Raw genomic sequence first — 25,325 nt, 5'->3', positions numbered from 1 at the left:
CATATATTGATAATGAAGTGCTGTTTAATTTATGAGATTCTAGACGCAGAATAACAGATCCATAGCATCTCTCTGTAGTATGTGTTTCTATTTATATTTTTGCATTTGTTAAAGGAGCAGTTCACCCAGTTAATCTACTCACCCTCAGGCCGTCCAAGATGTAGGTGACTGTTTTTCTTGAGTGGAACAGTAAAGATTTTTAGCTGACACCGTGGTCCTTGGGTGATTCATAAAATGCAAGCAGCTACTGTCACTTTAAGAGTCAAAAATGCACATAACATAAAATTAATACCCATGGCTTCTGATGATATATTGAGGTCTTATGAAGCAAAACAAACAGTTTGTGCAGGAAACTGAACTTTATATACAACATTATTACACCTGTAATCCAGAGCCCCAGGCAAACGGGGAAATCTGATTTGTTTCCGTGAATTTCATTTCAATGAACTGATTCAGTTGACTAGTTTATGTAATCACGCAATGATGTAACGCATATGCAATTACATTATTACAGCACTTAATAATGTGAAATGTGAATGTTTTACATGTCTAAAGCATGTAAAGTGAATAAACTAGTCTTCACCAGCAATGAGAAACCATAAAAATGAAAAAAACTTGCTTGGTTCACACATGTGCATATGAGAGGCTCATCGGTTTTCGGGTCTGAGTTGAACTGTTCAATGACTGTTGGATGAACTGGAGCACTGAATGAGTTCTTTCATCATAGGATCAGATATGCTGCAATTTTGGCTCATTTTGAGTTGGAGTGACTGTCAGGCAGTGGAAAATGAGTTTTGATTGAGTAACTTGGAGATCTGTGCTGCTCCAGCCGCAAACTGTTAAAGACAGTTCAGTAAAATTTGTTGAATTGATTCATCCAGTTGACTAAAAAGAACCAGTTCGAAAAAAATCACACCGGATCGTTTGCCTGAGGTTCTGGATTACCGGTAATAATGTTGTAAAAATGTTATATTTCTTGCACAGACTGACTGTTTCGCTTCATAAGACCTCAGTATATCATCAGGAGCCACTGGTGTTAATTAGTAACTTAGTAACTTAAATTAGTAATGAGTAACTTAGATCTGTGCTGCTCAAGTCCCAAACTGTTTCAGACGATTCAGTATGATTCAAAGAACTGATTCATCCAGTTCACTAAAAAGAACCAGTTCGAAAGAATGATTCATTCATAATCACTCCGGACCGTTTGCTTGAGGTTCTGGATTACAGGTAATAATGTTGTAAAAAATGTTACGATTTTTGCACAGACCGACAGTTTTGCTTTATAAGACCTTAGTATATCGTCAGGAGCCACTGGTATTAATTGTATTACCTGATATGCATTTTTCCGACTCTTAAAGTGATTTTGGTTCATTTTGAGTCAGAGTGACTGTCAGGCGTCCAAATGATTGAGTAACTTGTAGATCTGTAGATCAGCTGCAAACTGTTTTAGACGATTCAGTATGATTTGGTGAACCGATTCATCCAGTTCACTAAAAAGAACCGATTCTAAAGAATGATTCGTTCACTCTGGACCGTTTGCCTAAGGCTCTGGATTACAGGTAATAATGTTGTAAATAATGTTCAGTTTCTTGCACAGACTGATTGATTCGCTTCATAAGACCTCAGTATATCATTACCTGATATGTTATCTGATATGGGTTTTTTTGATTCTGAAAGTGATGGTAGCCCATTGAAATGCATTTTATGAATCACCAAGGACCACAGCTTCAGCACAAAATCTGAAGGGTGAGCAAATTAACAGCAGATTGAAATTTTTGAGTGAACTGTCCCTTTAACATTTCGTAGAATTTTTTTTTTTCTCTTGCGGTCCGTGTCTCTGTGTCCATTGTTTCTCCTTGATTTTGTTAAAGCGAAAGTTTCTTAACCGATTCTTGCATTGAGTTTTGTTAAACTGTTCAGCTTCTGAAGGACAAATGTTGATGCTTTATCTGTCCATATTTTGCATGAAATTAAAAACCAACCCTGTTTTGGTAAGTACGGGTCATCGTTCAGTTTTCTTTTGGTTTTCTGGCGTGTCCTGTGGTCCATTCCCACTTGGGCCCATATTGACGTATGGGCGATATTTTTCCGTGAGTTGTCAGATTTCCCTCCAAAAACGCTTGTGTTTTTTACTCAATCGACGCATTCGAAAACCGAAATGTTGACAACTCTACCCAAAAATATATCCGAGGACTTCATTGACTTCTGATTTAACTGTGTGCCTTTTTAAATCCATGTAAAAGCGACCTGCGCCAATGAGCCTTTTACAGCGTGGATGAAGTCAGTGCTGTACCGGGTCCGATCTGGTCTATCCCATCATGCCTCTGTCCTCTGTTTCTGTCCCCTTGTTGGCTGTGTGATTGCTTCAGGGCAACGACAGTCGGTCACGGGAGGGTGGGGATCGAGGGACCCGCCCAAAACTGCAGCGGGGGTCAAAATTCAGACGAATCCATTGCCTGCAGCAACCCTCAGCAATTCAAGTGCATGTCGAGACTTACATCAACACTTGACGTTCATGTAGAGGTCAAATCTACCCTATTTTCCTATGCACCCCTGCTTTAAGGGGCCGTTAGCAGCCCGCTTGGTCTTTACCACCATCAGGTTCAGGGTCAGATGGTAAAGACGAGTCCAGTACGGTCCGCTGTCCATGCCTGCCGATCTCAATATGGCTAATCGTGGCTTTTTGACTTCTGACCGGCTCCCATTTCCCCCTCATTGACTCTTCTTGCTCTCTTTCTCTGTCCTGAACTCTTTGGATCGTGTTTTTTGAGCTGGCTTTGACACATGCCGTCTGGTCTTGTCTGTTTGTAGCAGTAATGGCAACAGTGTTGCAGGCAGTAGGAGTTTGTCAGGGTGCCTTTCAGTATCTTAACTAATCAATTGCACAGCAAATGCATGAGTGAACTGTAAATTTCTACTGCATGTCAGAGGTGAGTTATGTAAGGATTGAGCCTCACCTCTGCAGCTTTCACTCTGCTCTTTAGACCAAAAACTCGATCTGATTTTATGCATGACGGCAGGTATGACGAAAGAGATGTGCTTACTGCGTGTAAACGACAACTCGCCTTTGCTAAATGTCTAATTTTGTGGTGTTGTTTTTTTTTTTTCCTGCTTTTTCCCACACCTGGACACTCTAGGCTTTGGTAAGTCTCTTGCATTTTTAATGAATTCATCCAGGGTTGTCTGCTTGGATACCTTTATCTAGTCAAATGAAGGCAGCACAGATGTGTCCTTGTCTGCCTATGGTATCCCGCAATCCTGTCTGTTGGAGAGAATAAAAATGACGTTATTGTAGCTACTAAATATGCTTAAAGTTCACTTTAATTTGTTCTAGCTCATTAGACTTGATGTTATGGTGCCGTGGAAGCTTGTTTGAAGCTGTTTTCATTAGTTGGTTCCTTTTAAAACCTTTTTTTGGACACAGCCTTTGCGTCTATAATAGTGACAACAGAACATTACTGTACATGTAAGTTAGGTTGAATGTGTAGTGTTAAATCTGTTTATGGACAATCAGTGCTATTTGTCCATCAAAGTAGTGAAAATAGTGAATTGAATTTATTTATTTATGCAAACTTGATGCAAAGATGCAAATCTTTAAAGCATTTTAAAATTGGTTTGTTTGTTTAATTTTTTAATATTTTTTTTACATTTTTTTTATATTAATTTTTTATATTTATATTTTTTTGAATTCATCAATTTATTTTATATTTAATTTTTATGTCTATTTTTATATTTATTTATTTGTTTTTGATTTTTCAAGGAACATTTTTTAACAGGCAAAAATAGTAGCAAAAATGCTTAGTTTTATTTTATTTCATTTTATTTAATATTTAATTTTTATATTATATTTATTAATTAATTTATATTTTATTTTGTATGTATTTCTTCAATCATGCATTCATTCATATTTGTTTTTGATTTTGCAAGGAGCGTTTGTCATGCAAAAATAATGACAGGAAGTGTCAAATCCTAGTGAGCCGTCCAGCATTATGCTTTTCTTAAATGCATGCTGTCTTTGATCAAATTTTAAGGTAGCATTAAATGTGTCCTTCATAGAAATGCATGGCGGCAAGCTCAGAAAAACACATTCTGTCCTGTTAAAATGGGCTTTTTACTCAACTTTTTGTAAACAGAAGCAGTAGGTTTAGGACAGAGCTATCATTTTTCTTTTCACTCATGAAATATGAGCAATGTGCCCTCTGTTAGTCGGTCTGTCTGCCTTGTTATTGAGAAAGCAAGTCAGTCTCCCGAAATCTTTAAAATCACAGCACACCTAATGAACTGAAAGCATATTACACTGCACAGAATACAAGCAACATTTTCTTCTATCGAAGCTAAAATGAAAAGCTTTCTGAGAGTTGCGTTCTGTAGGCTAACAGGTGAATATCTGCTTGAAGGTGAAAGTGGTTTTCCGGGCCTGAGTAATCAAGTTTTATCTTCCTGTCGCACGATAACATTCAGCCTAACACAAGCGATTTCCACCCTGTAGCGTTTGACTGTGTTCCTGAGTTTTGTCTTTCTCTCTGGCTCTTTCTTACCGTTTTCTTTTTTCCTTTCAGACATTGGCTGCTCGAAAGGCAGGCATTGCGTTTGGGCTCGTGAACAGATCGACTCTGAATAACGAGGAGCTGGTGAGTTTCAAACGCACACGCGCACTGCGGTTTCACCATATAGACTCGTGCATAAATCACTCTGCAAGCAGCCAGTCAGAGTCTAATGGGAAGCTATCATGTGGCACTAATGAAACACTCATGCATAAAGTCACAACTGATACAGAAACACACATCAGAGCCAGAGGCAAATACAAATGAAGAAGATTTGAAAAAAGACTATTTATAATCTCTAATCTCAGGCATTGTCACCAAATAAACCCTGATGGGGTGATCGGGAGCCTAACGCAAAGCAGCTACTTACTAAATATATATATTTATTTTGTAAGCAGTGACTTAATCCACTGCTATTTACAAAGTGAATAAATAAATGGACATGAAATATTGATATGAGTGAAATTATTTTCTGTGATGCTGTAAGTGAGTCCTGTTTTAAACTACTGGTCAAAAGTTTAGGCTCTGCATGATTTTAAAATGATTTTGAAAATTTCTACTGCTCAGCATGACTGCGTTTATTTGATCAAAAATACAGTAAAAATGTAAAAAAAAATATTACATATTGAAATAATATCTTGCTATGTGAATGTATTGTAAAATGTAATTTATTCCTGTGATGCGATGCTGAATTTTCAGCATCATTACTCCAGTCTTCACTGTCAGTTAGAGTAGCAAATATGCCGATCTGCTGCTCATGAAACGTTAATGATTTTATAAATTTATTTCAGACTTCTTTGATGAATAGAAAGTTTAAAAAAGAACAGCATTTGTCAGCTTTGAAGCGAGTGATCCTGCTGTATCCGCATTAAGATGCTTTCTGATTATTTGGGCGTGGATCGATAATTCTCGTTTGAATTGTATTCTTGTACTTTGATTCGACGGAGGGGCCAAAACCCTGAGAGAGGAAACAACGTCTTAATCAATAGAAAAAGAATTACTCTTCTTTTTTTCCAGGGCTTCTTCCCTCCCATTAATTGATCCGCCGAATAAACGGCCCAGAATGACACGGTGTGATGTGATGTTTAGTTCTCTGTTGTGACAGCGAGATGCAAGAGTTTACCTGAGCTGAAGAATAACCCCGTCTTCAAATTCAGCCTGGGAATGTGTTTGGAGAGTTTTAATTATAACGTGATGTGCGTTCAGGCAAAAAATGGACGTGCTGGGTAATTTTCCAAAAATGAAAGAAAGCTTTTTTTTTTTTTTGACAACAAAATTACCTAGATGTGCATTAGGTGTGTAATTGATTATGTATCTGTTTATGTTATAATAGAGCGCAACAGTCAGGCTCCAGAAGTAAAGATCCCATTCATTTTTTCCACAGAGAAATGATTTTTAACAATAACTTATAAACTGTGAGCTGACTGTGAGCTATGAGGCTGTAAATCATTGGTAAATGCTTGTGTTAAAGATGTCAGCCTGCCTTATTTCAACTTATTTTTAAAATAATCAGATTTAACAGTAGGAATCTTGGTGAAAAACTACATTACCCATGATTCTGCAAAGAAATCTGAATCAATTAGAGAGTCAAAACAACCAAGCACGTATATATAAATACATATACATATTTTGTAATACACATAAAATATGTATATCTTTAAAACAACAGTTTTATATTTCTCAGTCATATTTAATTTCATTATATCATTTGCAAGGCTTATTGGGATTGTAGTTCTTTCCCTCATTAAAGCCGTTAAGTACAATATCTTGTACTTTTGTCTTTTTTTAAATATATATTTTGTACTTTTGTAATTTTGTGATTCACACTTTGTAGCTTTTTGATGTCATAAGCATTAAACAAAGACTTTTTAAAATCCCTATGGGAAAAATACATGGGAAAAACACACAGATCTAAGGCTGCTGATAAATGCACTTTATAATTATTGTCCTGCTGCAGAGAATGATGGGAAATGTAGTTTAGTCACACAAACCTGTTGCCTCATAACAAAAGCTGAATAAGTCATATTTTCTAAAAAGCCTAAATGAATAGTCTACCAAAAATGACTCGTTTTCTCACCTCATGTCTTTTAAAACCTTTTTGACTTTCCATACTTACAATGAAAGTTAATGGGGTCCTTTGCTGTTTTGGACCCCTTAACATTAACTCTATGGACAAAAATAGGGTTTTCAGATTTTAAGCAACTTGAGGGTGAGCAAATCACAGAATTGTTGTTTTGGGGTGAACTGTTTCTTTAAGAGATGCACACAGTACATACATAGATGTTGTAGAGTTTTCAGGAAAATAGTTGAAACCACAATGATCAGTTGCAGTGATTTTATTGCATTAACCATGCACATTTTACCAGATCCAGCCAAAACTGTGGCTTTGACTAGATTCAGCCTTGATTTTTCAACCTTGAATTTCACTCCATCAAGTTTGGAGGAAATCTAGTGATTCCCACTGGACTTACAGCATTGCAGTAATGTTAAGTTTTGCTCATCCTGTTATACAGTGCAATCATTGCGGCATGAGTTGAAGGCAGCGTTAGCAAGTGATAAATAGACAGGTCAGAGTCGGGCTCCAGTAGGCCGGTCCAGTCGACCTTAATCCAACACTAGCAGTTCTCTGGAGAATAGCAGCAGCGCCATCACTCTTTTAGACGCACCTGTTTCTAAACAGCCTTTGACGGGTCTTAGACTTAAAAAGGAGGAAGGTCAGATATAGAGAGCCGGTCGGCAGATTTCTAAGTAGGCCGAACAGATGTCTAAGGGTTTTTAAATGCATTAAACATGCCAGCGAGAGAGTGAAAGAAAGTAAAATACGAGGGAGAGAAAGAAACAAAGTGAGGGGGCTGAGGGAGAAATTACAGAAGAGACGCAATCCCTCGGAGAAAAGCGTGCCGAAAACAGCCCGTGCGCCCATATGCTTAAAAAGACACCGGAAAACAAGGACAGAAACTGTTGTATCAGTATATCTGTCCTCAACACTCACAGCAAGTGGGAGAAAAATCAACAGAGGGTGTTTGGATTCGCTCCGTGACATTATTCAGCGAAACACCTCCCGAGATAATGTTAGTCAAGGTTTTCTGTGCCAGAAACATTCATAATTTAGTATTACATGACCAGCATTCTTTATTCTCTTTGACTCTTATTAAAAGACGGGACGGTTTTTGCTGCTGTATCTTTTATGTACACGGCCTCTTTGCATTGCTCTTTGCAACAGGATATATCAAACTGTAGGGCTTGGGTTTTTCATAAATAATTAATTGTAAACAATAAGTCATAACAAGCTGAAATATTAAACTATACTATGTGCTAGCAATATATTGCAAACCATGCAGCTTTGCAAGTCAAGAGGTCAGTCGGTAACGTTTAGATTTGCTATTATCGTAATTTCTTAAATCTACACATGCACTTGTATGCTTATAAATAGAAGTTCTTCTGCTGCTTTGCAATAATAATATCTATCTTAACAAGCAGTTTTTTGAATGTTTGGAGTCGGGCAGTTTTTAATGTTTTTGAAAGTTTATGCTCACCCGAGCTGCATTTATATGATCAAAAATACTGTAAAAATATGAAATATTATTATCTTTTAAAATACAGTTTTCTGTTTAAAAATATTGTAAGTTGTAATATATTTCTGTGATCAAAGCTGAATTTTCAGCGTTATTACTCGTCTTTAGTGTCACATGATCCTTCAGAATTCATTCTAATATGCTGATTTGCTTCTCAAGAAACATTTCTGATTATTATCAATATTCAAAACAGTTATGCTGCTTTATGTCTTTGTGGAAACCAATAAAGTTGAGAATTTAATGAATAGAAAGTTCAAACCTCACTGTTGACCTCACTGTCAGTTTTGATCAATTTAATGCATCCTTGCTGAACAAAAGTATTACTTTCTTTTAAAGAAACCCTCAGACTTTTGAACAGTAGTGCTCATGATCCATATAGATGCAGTCAGCAGGTTTTCAGACACATAATCGTCTGGCATCACAGCATTTACTGCACCTGCCGTGGCCTCCAGCACAGAAACACATCCCAACCAAAGATATCTCCGCGGTGGGTCTGGAAGCTGAGAGCTCCAGGCATGGAGGACGCTTCCAAACATTTAATTGGCTGGTGTTTTTCAAAGGACGAGCAGAGAAATAAAGAGAGAGATGATTTTTTAACAGTTAAAGTCTTAGTTCATCCAAAACTGAAAATCTTATTGTTATGTATTCACCTTCAGGTCGTTCCAAACTCGTATGCTGTAGTTTTTCTTTCTATTGAACGCAAAAGAAAGGGTTTAGAAAGGCATGAGGATGAGTATTGTCGTTTTGGGGCTGAACGATCTGCTGTGAAGTGTGTGGGTCAGCGGCTGTGTGTTTGACAGATGGTTTAATTCCTCCGTCTCTCATTTGTGCTGGAGTTTGTGACACTGCTGACCGCTTTTGTTCAGCGCGAGCGATTGCTCCATGAATATTCCCTCTCTCTCTGGCTGATAGCCCAGTGTTTAATTCTGAGGATAACTCATCCGGTTGCTCCGGAGTCGCTAGATTAAATTGGAAAGTCCTTTTCCGTTTTTGCCAGCTGTTAATCCCTCCTCGTTTGCGTAACGTTACTGCCGTCTGTCAGGCAGAAGTCGAGCATATGACGGCCAACAATGATCAGGGCGTTACGATGTAGATATGACAAATGTAATCAAATCTTTTTGGACATATCTGAGATAAAGGACTAGTTTAGCCAAAAATGAAAATTTGTAGATGAGTTTGTTTCTTCATCAGATTTGGAGAAATGTAGCTTTTCATCACTTGCTCACCAATGGATGTGAATGGGTGCCGTCAGAATGACAGTCCAAACAGCTGATAAAAACATCACAATAATACACAAGTAATCTCCAATCTATCAGTAAACATCTGGAAAAGCCAAAAGCTGCATGTTTGTAAGAAACAAATCCATCATTAGGATGTTTTTAACTTGCTTCTGGCTAAAATATGAGTGCATAATCTATTAAAATGCTTCCTCCAGTGAAAAAAGTCCATCTCCTGTTGTCGTCTCACATTAAAATCTACCCACATATTTGTTTAGAGCTGTTTTGGACTGTTTTGGCTTGTAAAAGGTGATTGATCTGTGTAGATTTCTCCCCTGATTCTGGCCATGTGAAGCACTATTATGGATAAAGGACTCGTATTTTAGCCAGAAAACTTTTCAAAATTCTTCCAAATGGAGATTTTGGCTTCACAAGACCTTAAATGATGGACTGGAGTGGTGTTGATTACTTGTGAATTTCTGTGATGTTTTTATCAGCTGTTTGGACTCTTGTTTTGACGGCACCCATTCACTTCATTGGTGAGCAAGTGATGTAATGCATCTAATTATATCATATAATTTCTCCAAATCTGATGAAGAAACAAACTCATCTAACAAAAAATCAGAAAAACCAACCTGTTTGATTGTAAGTGTTTCACATAACTAAGACAACCACCATTAATCATTCAGCGCTGTTTCATTTGTGCATTGTCAGTTTTTTTTCCACCTTGTATTGATGCTGTTGCTGTTTTATAATTTCCCCTCAGAGATCAGTGAAAGAATTTTCTCCCTACACTATTTTTAGGACTACTTTGCCTAATTAGCCTGAATTTTCACTCAGCAGTACTTTTAGTTTGCTTTATTTCATTATTAGCCATTTGGACGCTGAAATCTCGGCAGCTCTTAACGTAATGACTCTGTGGGCGGAGAGCAGAACGCGTCTCAGCAAAAGTGCATCATGGGAAAGGAGAAAAAACATAGTTTTAGAGCACTGTACATCACCGGCCCACCTCTCTTTCACTCTCCCTCGCTCTTTGTCTTATCCAACTGTAAAAGGACAGATTTATGTGCACATTAATTCTGCTCTTTCATAAGGATACAGAAGATGCCGTCAGATTCTCTCCACCGCTTTTGCCTGTGAAAGCAAACCATTCACAACAAATAAAGTGAATCCCACAAAACCTGTCAACAGCATGACTTCAAAATCAAAAGAAAGAAATAAAGAAGGAATAATATCTTGTTCACAGAAAATGAAGCTTATTTTATGGACCATTACTTTTTTTGCAATTGTAATATTTTCATGACAATTAAGCGGCACATTTTTCTCCACCACTTTCATTACTGTAGTGTTAAAAACACCCAAAATATAATATTTAATTTGAACTACTGCAAAGAATTAATATGCTTTAAATCTTTTCTTTTCATTTTGAGGTGAAATGAGGCACACCGTACATGTTCTTTGCAGTTTTGGTTTTGTGAGATTCACCCTGTTAGTCTTAATATGGACAGATTGAAAACACTGTGTGGGATTCACATGTGTGCTATAATTAGTGAAATTAATGTCAGCATGATATCTTTAAAAAAAAAAAAAAAAAGACACAATATTATGACTCTTCTGAACACCAGCTGACCGAGGCATCTGTGCTTTTAGAAGTATTTAGTAATGAGTGGAGATCTTGGACTACAGAGCATGTAGATAAATCTGATTTGGAAATGTATCTCAGAAGATTAAATGTCTTTTTTTAGCTCCATGACTAATGCATGCAAAATATTCAATATTAAATATTGATAACATTTTAAATATTAATGCTTAAAACATTCCTTTTTGTCTTACAAACAGTGTGGAAATTATGCTTTGATTACATGTAATATTGCTTATAATAATAATAATATTTTCAACAAAACAAATATTTTTGTTGATTAAAATAAAATAAACATTAACTCAAATAAATTTAAATGTAAAAAACACACTTTAAATTTTCATTCAATTTCATTCAACTTGATTTACTAAAATAACAAAATAAAAACTGTATAGACATATAAAAAAATAATAATAAAATTTAAAAAAAAAATGCAACAAAACTACTAACTAAACCAAAATGAAAATACTAATAAAGAACAGTAGGACAATAGTATGTATACAAATATAATAGTATCTCAGTAATAATTAATAAAGCTGTCACTTCAAACTGTTTCATAGCAAATACATAGATATTTATAGAAATATCTAATGAGTCTCCAAAATATCAAGATGTCATATTTTTGATGCTTTTCTTTAACGAAGTTGCAGTATTTTTCTTGGTAGTTTCTCTGATGAGCACAGGTTATCCTGAAACTGCAATAATATCGATTTCTGTTTTTTAAACCACATTTATTCACAGCAGTAGCATGCATATCGAGTGCTGTGATCACTGCAAACGCTCATTTTTCTTCTAAGACCTTCATCGATTTGAGGAAATCATTGATTGTGCATCTTCGTGCCTACTTGCTGTAAATTCTCTCTCTTTTTCACAGAAACTGCATGTGCTCAGAAAGACCCTGCAAGCGCTGATCTATCCCATCTCCTCCACAACGCCCCATAATTTCGAGGTGTGGACGGCCACGGCACCCACCTACTGTCACGAGTGTGAGGGTCTGCTGTGGGGCATTGCCCGGCAGGGAATGCGCTGCACCGAATGCGGGGTCAAATGCCACGAGAAATGCCAGGACCTCCTGAACGCAGACTGTCTGCAACGTGAGTCTACATTTAGCCCTCTTTACCTGAGCTCAGTGCTGTTTATATTAGCAAGATGGAGAAGGTCAAATCTGTCTTTAGGGATTGCATTTGGTCTTTTAGTCACTGTTAAAAACACAGTCAAGGATCGCCATTACTTTTGCATTAAAGTGGATTTTTGCAGCCAGATTTTGTGGCTGTAATATCCATAAATTTGTGAAAAATATATGATGTTATTTTTATAATTAAGATACCACAATTACCATTTTATGTACAGTGTGACACTAGATGTACAATAGTCATACATGACAGAGAACTTTTTAGCTCACAATTCAGACTTTTTTTCTTGCAGTTCTGTTTATATCTCACAATTCAGATTTTTTTTTCCACAGAATTGCACAAAAAAGTGTGATATAAAAATGTTCAATTACCTTTTTTACTCAGATAATCTCTGAGACATAAACACAGAATTGCAAGATATAAATGCAGAATTGCAAGTTAAAAACTCCCAATTCTGAGAAAAAATAAAAAATGGCGAGCAAATAAGTTCTAATTGGGAGATAAAAAGTTGCATTTACCTTTTTTTATTGTTTTATTCAATAGAAAATGGCAAGTTGTGAACGCAGAATTCAGAAAAAAAGTCGGAAATGTGAGAAAGTCAAAATTCTGAGTTTACATCTTGCATTTGTAAGACATAAATTGTGGGAATGGTGAGCCAGAAAGTTCAAATTGTGAGATAAAAAGTTGCATTAACCTTTTTTATTGCTTTATTCCATGGAAAATTGCAAGTTGTAAACTCAGAATTCAGAAAAAAAAAGTCAGAACTGTGAGAAAGTCTCGAGAAAATTTTGCATAAATTGTGAGCATGGCGAGCAAAAATGTTGAAATTGTGAAATAAAAAGTTGCTTTTACCTATTTTATTTCTTATTCTGTGGCGGAAACAGGCTACCATACAAAATACTTGCAGAAATAAAATAATTAAATACAAAATAAAACACTTAATTGTATTAATTAAATATACTGATCCTTATTAAAGCTACTGAAGTTATTCAGTTATTCAGAGGGATTTTTCTCTTTGTCTTTTGTTGTTGGGTTAACATAAAGGACAGATTAGACATCAGACTACCATGACAATATCTATTTTTTTAATAATTTAGCAGTTATAGGGAATTTTGCATGAATTATGCAAAAAAAAAGTGACATTTCGTTGATTTTGTGTCGTGTTCCACAATCGCTGAATTGTGAAAAGCTGCAGAGACTGAAAAACACTCCACAGCTGCACTTTATCATTATAACAGAGAGTTTGCATGGGCGAACACTCATTTTTCTTCAGAAAATGTAAGTCTGGTTTATCACGCTGAAAGCCCATAAGCAGTGTTCATCATTTTGAAATGCCTTTGTCTGTCTGTCACATCGCATGGCAGCTCTCAGCTCTGACGGTTTGCTTTCGGCAGCTGTTTGTTTTATTGTTTCTCTGTTCTGCCATTTAAACACTTCGGCACTAACGGAATAACGGTAAGACTCAAGTGTGCGGCGCAGCGCTCTCAGACGAGCGCTAAAGTCAGTCTGCGGCTGAGATATATGTGATGGAGTTCCCTAGTAAACCTCACAGACGTGGCCGTCTGCCAAAGACACAAATGGGCCTGTACAGAGAGAGATTTATTAAACGAGCCATCAAACCCATCATATTTAGTGTGTGTGTGTGCGAGTGTGTTTAAATGTACGTTTGGTTTGGCTTGTATGGTTTGTGAAAGGAAAGACCTCCGTCGTTTTCAGGTCACATTTGGGGCGAGACACCAGTAAACGGTCTCTCTTAGTCATGCTGTTTTATTCTTCGCATCATGCACCTCTTGAACACTCTTATAAAGCTTTCGTAAGGTATTTATGATGCTCCTCTAAATGAATGATTCATTTTAATAGGGTGCAGAGATACATTTTTCAAGCGGCAGTGAGTCATCTGTGCTCCACTTAATCATCTTGAGATGTGCAATACTGCATATACTTCAAAATCAACTAGTTTAAATGGCTATTAGGTCTTAAAGGCACTATGTAGAGCGACACCGGTGGCCGTTAAGTGAACTGCAGTCAATATGGTTAAGTTCTTTTTTGCTTTTCACTTAGAAATAATACTTGAGACTATAGACTATATGTGACCCTGGACCACAAAACCAGTCATAAGTAGCACGGGTATATTTATAGCAAGAGCCAAAAATACATTATATGGGTCAAAATTATCGATTTTTCTTTGATGCCAAAAATCATTAGGATATTAAGTAAATATTATGTTCAGTGAAGATATTTTGTAAATGTCCTAGCGTAAATATATCAGAACTTAATTTTTGATTAGTAATATGCATTGCTAAGAACTTCATTTGAACAACTTTAAAGGAGATTTTCTCAATATTTTCTTTTTTTTGCACCCTCAGATTCCAGATAGATTTCCAATAGTTGTATCTCGACCAAATATTGTCCTATCCTAACAAACCAGAAAGCAATGGAATTTAGCGTATTTATTAGGCTTTCAGATGATGTATAAATCTTAATTTTAAAAAAATGACCTTTATGACTGGTTTTGTGGTCCAAGTTCACATATGTGAGACAATAATTTAAATAAATCCTTTTTTTTTTGCATGACACATTGACTTACAAATAGCCGTCAATAGTACAAATAGTACAAAATAGCTACTTCGGCATTAACCTGAACACAGTAAGCATTCATTTCATGTAAGAGGCTCTTGGGAATGCACATAAACATAATATTTATGTGCATTCCCAAGAGCCTCTTACATAAAATGAATGTTTACTGTGTTACCTTTTTGATTTTAAGCTTCATTACTAGCTGTTAAGACAAATAAAAACAATAAACACAAGAAAATTCTCACATATATCTCTCAAAACTTACAAAATATGCAATTTAATGCAAGTTAAAAAGATGAATGTGAATCTGAAATCTCATTTTGTTATGTTAGTTGTTGTACGTATCCCATTGTACTTAAGGTAAACCTAAAAAAAGTAGAGTTAACAAAAGCAAATGTGAGATAAAAATGCATTGTTGAAGCAAACATGCCATTTTAGCTTGCTTCTATAAGCATTTGAGCTCTTTTATTGTGTTTTATGAGATTCGAGCGCTCCACATTGCCAGTGCAATTCTATACCGGGTGCGCTACTGAGCAAGTTTACCACATCAGAAAAGCCATACATATGGAGCTAGTTATGTGATGCAAACATCAAAATGTGATAGTTTACAAATCATGCTCTATGTTGAAAAATGTGTTGAGGTCATAACATAGTATTATACAAGGAAACACACAAAAATTAATTAATAATCTGATCCTATAATCATAATTTGTGTGAAAACGAATAAAAGGTGTCAGTGATTTCCTGCAGCTTATTTCAACTCAAAATTGCATATGCATACAGTATGTATAGGCACTGTCTTGGAGTTCAGAATTTTTTTTATGTACTATGACTTATGCATTTTTCTATATCTTTTGTACTGCTTAGGGTGAACATTTTGCAGATTGGAATTGCAGCTCATACCAGCAGTGATAATGTAAGAACACATGTGAATCACTCTACAGGTGCTGTAGAGAAGAGCTCGAAACATGGAGCCGAAGACAAAACCCAAAACATCATCATGGCCATGAAAGAACGGATGAAAATCAGGGAGAAGAACCGGCCCGAGGTGTTCGAGGTGATCCAGGAAATGTTTCAGCTCTCGAAGGAAGATTTCAACACTCACCTAAAGACGGCCAAACAGGCTGTGCTGGAGGGGACTTCAAAGTGGTCTGCCAAAATCACCATCACAGGTGAGTAATGAGTGAATCTCACATCACCTATCAAGAACATGGTCATATTTCACACTAAAAAACAAAATGAGAATTTGCTTAATGATAATGTCACAATGCATGTAAATGTTAATGTTATGTAAAAGTAGGCTAGATTTCTGTAATATTTTACACAAAGGTATTATTATTATAAATGTAAAAAATTGTATACACACTCAGAATAAAAGGTACAGTTCGGTCGCTGGGGCGGTACCCTAAGGTACAAAGTGAAAAGGTACAAATATGTACTTTTAAAGTACTAATATGTACTTTTAAGGTACCAATATGTACTTTCAAAGTACTAAAATGTACCTTTTCACTTTTGTACCTTAGGGTACCGCCCCAGCAACAGAACTGATTTCCTGAGAGTGCATAATTATCAAGTATAAATGATAAAATCATTATTATGGTAAAATTAACAGAAACAGTAAACAGTTTTGTATTTTATATTAAATTTGGATTTATTTATTCATTCATTATATTAAATGTTTTATTTGTGTTTTGTGTTTGCATTATTTGAAAAATTCTAAAATCATTAATAATTTATAGATTAATATGAATATTTAATTATTGTTAGATTGTTGTTTAATATAATTATATTTGCTGTACTTTTTTTTAAATAAAAATTATATAATTAAATACATTTATTTTGTATTATTTTTGGAATTAAATATGGTCTAAGCATGTTCTTGAAAAATTTAATTTCAAGTATTATTATTATAATAATTTATTATTATTATTATAAAGTTATTGTGTCTATTATTAATTTTTTGTTTTCATTTTTATTTGAATAATTTATTATAATTATTATTATACAATTAGCATTCTATTACTTTAATGTAATATTTGACAAATATTTGACAATATTTGAAACTTGACAAGTTTCATGAGATTGAGTCTTAATGTCTGTCTGTGACTGGAACAGACCCTACAGCGAGGAAATGCTGTTCGGTTTAGTTTGGGAAATGTGCCGAGAGTTTTGCTTGTTTTCTGACAGCTCAAACCGCCAGACGACAGCAACCATCTGCTGTGGACAGAAACGTAGGCCGTCGCAGCCGTTTCTCTGAGTCATAAAGATTCGTTTCTGTCCATCTGCAGACGCACGTCCGCACATTTGCTTTGTTTCAGTCATATTTTCTCTCGCAGAAGCCATTGTATTAGTTCAGCTGTCTGCCAGGTAAAAAGTTTACTTCTGTGTGTGTGTCCATATCAGTGATGCTCCTTCACCTGACTTTGAGGGTCAACAGAGGCTGTGAATTATTGCCAAGCTTGCAACGCTGCCAGAGTGTCAATAGAACACAGAGAGAAAAACAGCTCTCTGCTTTAATTTATCCTGGCGTGCGATCGAATCTCCTGTTTTGGAAAGTATTCATACACTGATTTATTTATCAAGGTCTTCATGAACACCAGCCTATGTGAATTCTGATTTAGTCTGACTGGAATATGCACAATGCAAAAAAGTTTTCTTAGTATCTATTTGTGTCGTGTTTATTATTTCTGCCATAAGTAATTGCAATTACATGTTTATCATGTTTTTGGCTGTACAGAGATACATTGTTGTTGTTGTGAGACACATTGACGTGACACAAATGTGTGAACGTGCTTCTGGAAACACACACAAACACTCGGAGACGCCATTCTTTTCATTCCAGCGAAACTATTCGGACTATATTACCCTCTTCAACCGGCCCGGTGACATTGCACCAATCTCTGTCTGTCTCCAAGCCCAAGGATATATGTTCCCTGAATAATTTAGCACCCTGCTCATTCATAATTAATGAGGCGAGAGCTTCCTGTGAACTACTATTGGCTCTGTGACGGATGGCATCCCCATTGACTGAGTTCAGTGCCACACTCAGGCTACACACTGCTTTTATGTTGTATTATTGCACATTCGTCTGTTCTGAATTGACGTTTTGGTTATTAAGGGTCCTGTACGTACACACACATACACACTGGACATGACTGATGTTCAAGGATGGATTGTGGTCCTACTCTGAAGAAAAATGGTGTTGGAACAGTTTTCACTCTGAAATTGCTAGTGAATTTCACATATAAATAAAAAGAAACAGCAAGTGACATTATTTTCTTGAAAAAAGTATTTCTTGTACTACTATAAAATTAGTTTATCTACAACTTCTCTGAGGCAGTGTTATTGTAGTATTATTGAGATACTATTATAGTTTTTTATTGATATTTTGAGCTATTTTTATTTTTATATTTTTGATTTATTTATTTATTTTTTTAATATGTCTATAAATTTTTGTTACTTCAGTTTTAGTTATTTTGGAACATAAAGTTAAATTAAATAAAAATGAGAAATATTTCCTAGGCAACTGACTGAAATAAAATAAGTAGAATTTTTACATTTTATTTCAGTTAATGGTTATTTATTTACTTATTTGTTTAATCTCTTCAGTTATTTTTTTTATGTGTCTTTTAAAGGTTTTAATTTTAGTTAACTGTTATAACCCTGCTCTAGGCACCAGGGTTTTTTGTTTTGTTTTGTTTTGTTTTTATTGTGCTTTGCAACTTAAAATTTCACCTGAAAACTGCAGATTTACAAAACTTAAATATCGAAACACCCTCAAAACATGATAAATGTATTTTTGAGGCAAAATGCATGAGATATTAGGACACGTTTTCAGGCAATCTACTTGAATTAAATGTACTATATTTAATTTACTCAATTTTCTATACAATTTCTTAAATTAAATGTAGTTTATTTATTTATTAATCAAATTAAATGTAACCAAATCTACTGTGCTTTGTGCTTAATACAAGAAAACACTACAAAACTAGGGTGAGATTGATTCAAAATGTATTGAATTATTCATAAATAAACAAATAAAAAAATAGTTTTCTTGACAAAAGTATTTCTTGTACTACAATAAAATTGGTTTATCTACAACTTTCCTGAGGCAGTGTTATTTTAGTATTATTGAGATACTATTTTTTTTTAGTGATAGTGATTTAGTGATTTTTTTTTTTATTATTATTATTTTTTTAATATGTCTATGTATGTGTGTATATGTATATATATATATATATATATATGTATATGTTTAAATATTTGTTGTTTTAGTTTTTGTTATTGTAGTACATCAAGTTAAATGAAATGAAAATGAGAAATGTTTCCTAGGCAAGGAATTTTGTTTATTCTCTCCAGTTATTTGTAATGTATCTTTTAAAGGTTTTAATTTTAGACAACTATTGTAACCCTGCTCTAGGCACCAGAGTTTTTTGTTTTGTTTTGTTTTGCTTTTATTGTGCTTAAAATTTCACCTGAAAACTGCAGATGTATAAAACTAAAATATCTAAACATTCAGTTTTGAAGTCATGTCTTATTTGTGTAATAACGTCCAAATAAAGAGAAATTACATTGCAAACTTGAAAAAATGTTTAGTACATTGCCTGCATTACCAACAGCAGTATAATGCGTTTAGAAGCCTCATTTATTGCAGTTAGTTTCTCTTTTCTTTAGTTATTTCTCATTGTTCTAATAGTTAGTAGCACCAACGGACAGCAGTTTTACATTGTTCACTGCTCTTTATATTGCATTGCATACTAAAACAAGTTTCTAAATGTGCAATTCTTCAGACGAAAGCATTTTATCTCCCATGCAGATGTTTTTTGCTTGCTTAATGAATGCACAATTCACAAAACATTGTTTTTCTGTTTCTTCTCTAGTTGTGTGTGCACAAGGTTTGCAAGCCAAAGACAAGACGGGCTCCAGCGACCCCTACGTCACAGTGCAAGTCGGAAAGACCAAACGCAGGACCAAAACCGTTTTCGGCAATCTCAACCCGGTCTGGGAAGAGAAGTTCTTCTTGTGAGTCTTGCAGAAATCACATGTCTAATCACATATGTCTAACATCTAATATCCAAGTTTCTGTAGATCAGTGGTTTTCAATGTTTTGTGCTTCAGGACCCAGATTTTACAATGGGAATCTAGTGCAGTGCAATCAACACAGTACTGGTTTTATTATACAAAAGTAAACAATGCTATTCATAAAACCAGCCATTATTATAAAAGAAGAATAAATAAATAAATTCCACTGAATAATTTAATTATTCTAATCGCTGCTGCCAACAATTTAATTCATTTTGTGTTCAGCACAAACTGTTTATCATGACCATTTTTATGTTAGCTAATTTGACTCTCATTTAGCAAGTTACAGATAATTTTGCACAGAATTTAGATGCAAAGCCTTTGACGTCAGCAACAAAAGATTTGGGATTTTCCCCCTCCCTTTCGAAACTTGAAGCCTATTAATTTAGCTATTTTAATTATGCATGATTATATGGTCTGCTGCATTTTTATATTGGCATTCAGCATTGTTTTTCCCTTGCTTCCCACGATCCATCAGAACAGACCCGAGGCTCATTTTTAGGGCGTGACCCACCAGATCCACTGCTCTACAATATCAGCTCTCTGCATGAGCTCCGATTGAGGATGAAAACCTTTTTATGGGATTATTGGACATTCTTATGCAGTGAAGCTTTTTAAAATTAGGTTGAACTCAAAGGGCAGAGACGCAGTTTCCATTTCACAACATTTCTGCCACTCAATCACAAACAAATTTTCAAATGGCATATGAATTATTCAAAGTAGCCTTTCATTAATTTGACATTTTCTGTAGAGGCCCTCCATTACGAGTATGAATATTTTTTTTGGGTTGATACTCAAAAGAGCTTTTTGGTCTATTTGAAAAGGCTCTTCAGCTCGTAAATGAGGAGTAATGGAAATCATTTGTATTCCCGTTGGCTTTGTCATGCTCTCGTGGGACCATTTCTTTTCATATTCCTGATAGTATATCCTTGAGGCTTCTGCTGTCATGGATGTTGCATTATAGTGAGGCTGGACTCACTGTACTGCTCTATTCATAAAGCTTTTTTAGGATTTGATGTTTCTCATGATGCAGAAAGCCAGTAAATCAGAAGCCTGAGATCTCCAGCGTTCGACTGTGGGAATGTTGTACAGTCCAGACAGAACTTTATTTCTTGTGCGTTTATGGTGACAGAAGGTTGTTTCAGATTTTTAGTTGCACTTTTCATTAAGGTTTTGTTGAGGTCGTCATTGAGATTGATGCACTCATTCAACACACTGCTGTCGTTGGTGACCTGTTGTGTGTTCAGAGGGAGAGCGGCGTGATCAAAACTCTTTTATATTCCATCTCGTTTTCTGAGCTTGAATTTATCCATATGTCCACCCATGAATGGATGGAGGGATGGATATATGGATAAATGGATAGACAGTTGGATAGATGAATGGAAGTATGCATAGAGGGTTGGATGGATATATGGATGGATGGAAAGATGGACAGATATGTGGGTGGCTGGATGGATGGATAAATGAATAAATGGATGGATGGGTAGATAGGTGGCTAGATGGATTGATAGTTATAAGGATGGATGGATGGATGAAAGGAAGGAAGGATGGATGGATGGATGGATGGATGAAAGGAAGGAAGGATGGGTGGATGGATGGATGGATGGATGGGGAGACAGATAAATGGATGGATGGGTGGATTCATGGATGGATAGATAGGTGGCTAGTTTGATGGATAGTTGTAAGGATGGATGATGGATGGATGGATGAAAGGAAGGAAGGATGGGTGGATGGATGGATGGATGGATGGGGAGACAGATAAATGGATGGATGGGTGGATACATGGATGGGTAGATAGGTGGCTGGATGGATGGATGATAAATGGGTGAACGGATAGATGGATGGATGAAGAGATGGATACATGGATAGATAGATGGGTGTTTGTATGGTTGGCTGGATGGATATATGGATGGATGGATGGAAGGATGGCTAGATGGGTGGGTGGGTATAAGGATATATGGATAGATGGATAGATATTTGGATGGATGGATAGATGGATAGATATTAGGATGGATGGGTAGATAGATGGATAGATATTTGGGATGGATGGATGGATGGATAGATAGTTGGATGGATGGAAATATAGATAGATAAATGGGTACTATGTATGCATGGCTAGATAGATGGATGAATATACGGATAGTTAGATGGATGAAGGGAAATGGATGGTTGGATGGATGGATAGATAGATGGATAGATATTAGGATGGTTGGATGGATAGATGGATAGATATTGGATGGATGGATGGATGGATGGATGGATGGATAGATATTGGATGGATAGATGGATGGATGAATAGATGGATAGATATTTGGATGGATGGATGGATGTTGGATAGATGGATGGATGGAAATATGGATAGATAAATGGGTGGATATATGGATGAATGGCTAGATAGATGGATGGATAGTTGGATGGATGGATGGATGGATGGAGGGAAAATGGATAGATGAAGGGATGGATGGATAGATGGATAGATATTGGATGGATGGATGGATGTTGGATAGATGGATGGATCGAAATATGGATAGATAAATAGGTGGATATATGGATGAATGGCTAGATAGATGAATGATATATGGATAGTTGGATGGATGGAGGGAAAATGGATAGATGAAGGGATGGATGGATAGATGGATAGATGTATGAATGTATGGATGGATAGATAAATGGATAGAGGGATGGATAGATGAATGAATGGATGGATGGATGGGTAAATATATGAATGGAAGGATGGATGGATGAACAGATGGATGGATAGTTATTTCCAGTTCTTCAGTTAATTGTTTTTTCTATTTTTTACACAAAATGTAGTTTTACATCACTGCAATTGTATATATATCAAATTTAATTTCTATTTTGGATCAAATACTGTACGTAACTATTCTGCTTTGCTTTACACCATTTAATACCAGGTTCTTTCTTATTTTGACTTGTTTGGGATGCATCCTGCTCTGTATTTTTGCTTTACTTTATGGGTACATAGCATAACACTGTTATATATCAGCACTACAGTCATCCCGCCCAGCCCTCGTTCACACCATCTGGTGAGCAAACAGAACAAATGCAGTGAACCGAGCGAAACAAAGTAACTCCAATCTTTCAGCCTGTATTACATATGAGAGAACACCGCCGGTGCCTTGAATATTAAAGCGCTGAATCTCGTCGGCAGATATCGGCGCCGGAGCGATCTTTAGATGTGTTGTCGCTGTGAGGAGGATTGCTGGATTATTAGAAACAGTGATTAGAGCTACAGCACGTCTTATACGACCCCTAATCCTCGTCGCCCACTTTAATTTCCCATTTCAATCCGAGTTTGCGATCTTAATCCTGAGAGAAATGCCAGCCTCTGCATTTGGAGGAGGGTTTCTCATCTTTAATGGATTGTTCTATATGCTTAAGACCACACAGATCTCTCTCTTTCTACACAGTGGCAATATTGGTGGCTCCAATTTAAAAAAAAAAAAAAAAAAAAAAAAAGGGGAAAAAGTTAAAGGGGTTTGACGCTATTATTTTCGTCTTGCTCTTTTTCTCTTTCCATTTCTCTCACTTTCTCTTTCTAAATAGCCTCAGTGCTCATTTTTCATCTTATCTTCTCGTCTTCTACTGGGTTGGTGGCTCCCGTGGGATTTTTAATGTTTGGTTCAGAAAGCAGTAGGGGGAGGAAAGGGTGAACGCGAGGTTGGCAGACCAGACCCTTTAGAAGGGTTTCCTGTAGAAGCATCATCATAAACTTTCCCATAATGCTTAGAGGCCATGTCCTCAAGCTCCCCAGGACTGTCAGATTTCGACATGTCACGCCACGATTCACTACGCGCGCCTATAGCCTGTAGAATCAGTGCACAGCTTCCTCTTTAAGCGCATGAGATCAGTGGAGGAAGTAAGGCGTGCATTACTCAGAGCACATCACTCTCACAGCAGCCATCAACACCCATTAACACTGTCATACACTGCATAAGAGTGGTTTGGGTGAAATAACCATCAAACAGCTCTAATGGATCCCACCCAACAACACTCAGAATCAGCAGCGTACTTACTGATGCTAACTAGAACAAGATTCACTGTTACTGGAGCTCATAATCAGCCTTAGAGATATGAACAAATGCTTCACTAGATCGAAAGCACCACTACTTGGTAAGTTGCTAAATATAAAATAAGATCATATTTTATTCAGAAAGAAAGAGGACACACTGAGGTTTGCTTATGCTAATTCTTATACAGTCTTTATACAGTCCAAGATCAAATTATACTGTAAAAATAGGCAATATTGGGCATTTTTGCTGGATAATTTAGCTTTAATAAATTAGATTCAATATATATATATATATATATATATATATATATATAGTTATTTATTAATTTAATAAATGCCATAATTGGTGTAAAATTTGATATATATATATTTATTGATTTTATAGAAATAATTATATTTCATTAATACTTAATTTACAAATTTACTGATTTTTTAAAATAATTGTAAATTAATAAATTAAATAAATTAATGAAATAGAATTAATAGACAATATAAATTGTCATGAAATATGAATAATTATATATTAAAAAATGTTTTCTAATATTTATTAATTAATAAATAACTATATATATGTATATATAGTGCTTTAATAAATGGCTAATAATAAATAATTATTAGCCATTAAATAATTATTTTTTTAATATAATATATTTTGCAACATTAAATACAATATTGTATATATATATATATATATATATATTATAAATTATATATCATTTATATATGTATATTATATTTGTTAATATATATTTTAATCATTTTTTAAATCATCATGTGGGTTGAAATGAGCTCCTCTGAAAGCTGTGATTGGCCCCTGGGATGTGTTTTTTACACCTCTGGAAAATAAACTGGGACTGAAGGATATTGAGCTGAAACTGAGCAATAGCGGTTCAGAGAAAGACACACACACACACATCTACAGTGAATACTAAAGAAGAGATCCCTCTCTTTTCCTGTTGTACAGTGTGTGAGCGGCCGACCTTGCGCTGGTATGAGAAATGAAAAATGTGACAGGTAATTACATCCAGTCTGTGACTTACTTGAGCAGTAATGTATGAGGCCGGGCTGTATTGTGAATACTGCTGCACCTAAAGGCTGCTGTTAGACACAAGAAGCAGCAACAGGCCTGCAACCCCTTCAGCTGTGACTGGATCCACATTAGAACAGCCTCAAGTGTCTTATTACAGTTACAACATGCCCTCCTTCTACTATTGGTCGAGCGAATTCATAGTCCCGCCCCAAACCGTGCCATTGGTTGATTCAGTGATGCAGCTTCCGCCTGGTGAGGATGCTCAATCTAAAAGAGCAATCTTTGAAAAGAGTAACAGTGTTTACACTTCTCTGGCCAAAATAGCCAGTTACTTTAAGTCTTGCCAAAGCCTATTTGGACACACATTTGGCGCCTGGCACTTGTTAATTTTGGACCTAGTTTTTACACAGTTCACCCTTCCAAAGACAGTAAGATGTGAATTTTTGTTTACTTGTTTGTTTATTTAAGGAGGGTTTCCTTTTGCTCTCCTTTCCT

At 35.7% G+C, this 25,325-nt stretch overlaps 1 protein-coding gene across 3 annotated transcripts in view; it reads left to right on the top strand.

The window, feature by feature from the left end:
• Positions 1-25,325, top strand: part of LOC127180653 (protein unc-13 homolog C) — a 167,491-nt gene that overhangs the window by 18,369 nt on the left and 123,797 nt on the right. For 2 of the 3 annotated variants that reach the window (XM_051134832.1, XM_051134830.1), the window contains exons 6-9: positions 4,560-4,631; positions 11,850-12,069; positions 15,630-15,857; positions 19,566-19,707. In XM_051134832.1, the coding sequence (XP_050990789.1) occupies positions 4,560-4,631; positions 11,850-12,069; positions 15,630-15,857; positions 19,566-19,707 (662 nt within the window). The remainder of the gene's footprint in view (positions 1-4,559; positions 4,632-11,849; positions 12,070-15,629; positions 15,858-19,565; positions 19,708-25,325) is intronic. The other variant, XM_051134831.1, reaches the window with a different exon arrangement.

Source organism: Labeo rohita, chromosome 18, assembly GCF_022985175.1.
Source record: "Labeo rohita strain BAU-BD-2019 chromosome 18, IGBB_LRoh.1.0, whole genome shotgun sequence".
Classification (NCBI taxonomy): domain Eukaryota; kingdom Metazoa; phylum Chordata; class Actinopteri; order Cypriniformes; family Cyprinidae; genus Labeo; species Labeo rohita.
This window is presented reverse-complemented; position numbering and strand designations above follow the sequence as displayed.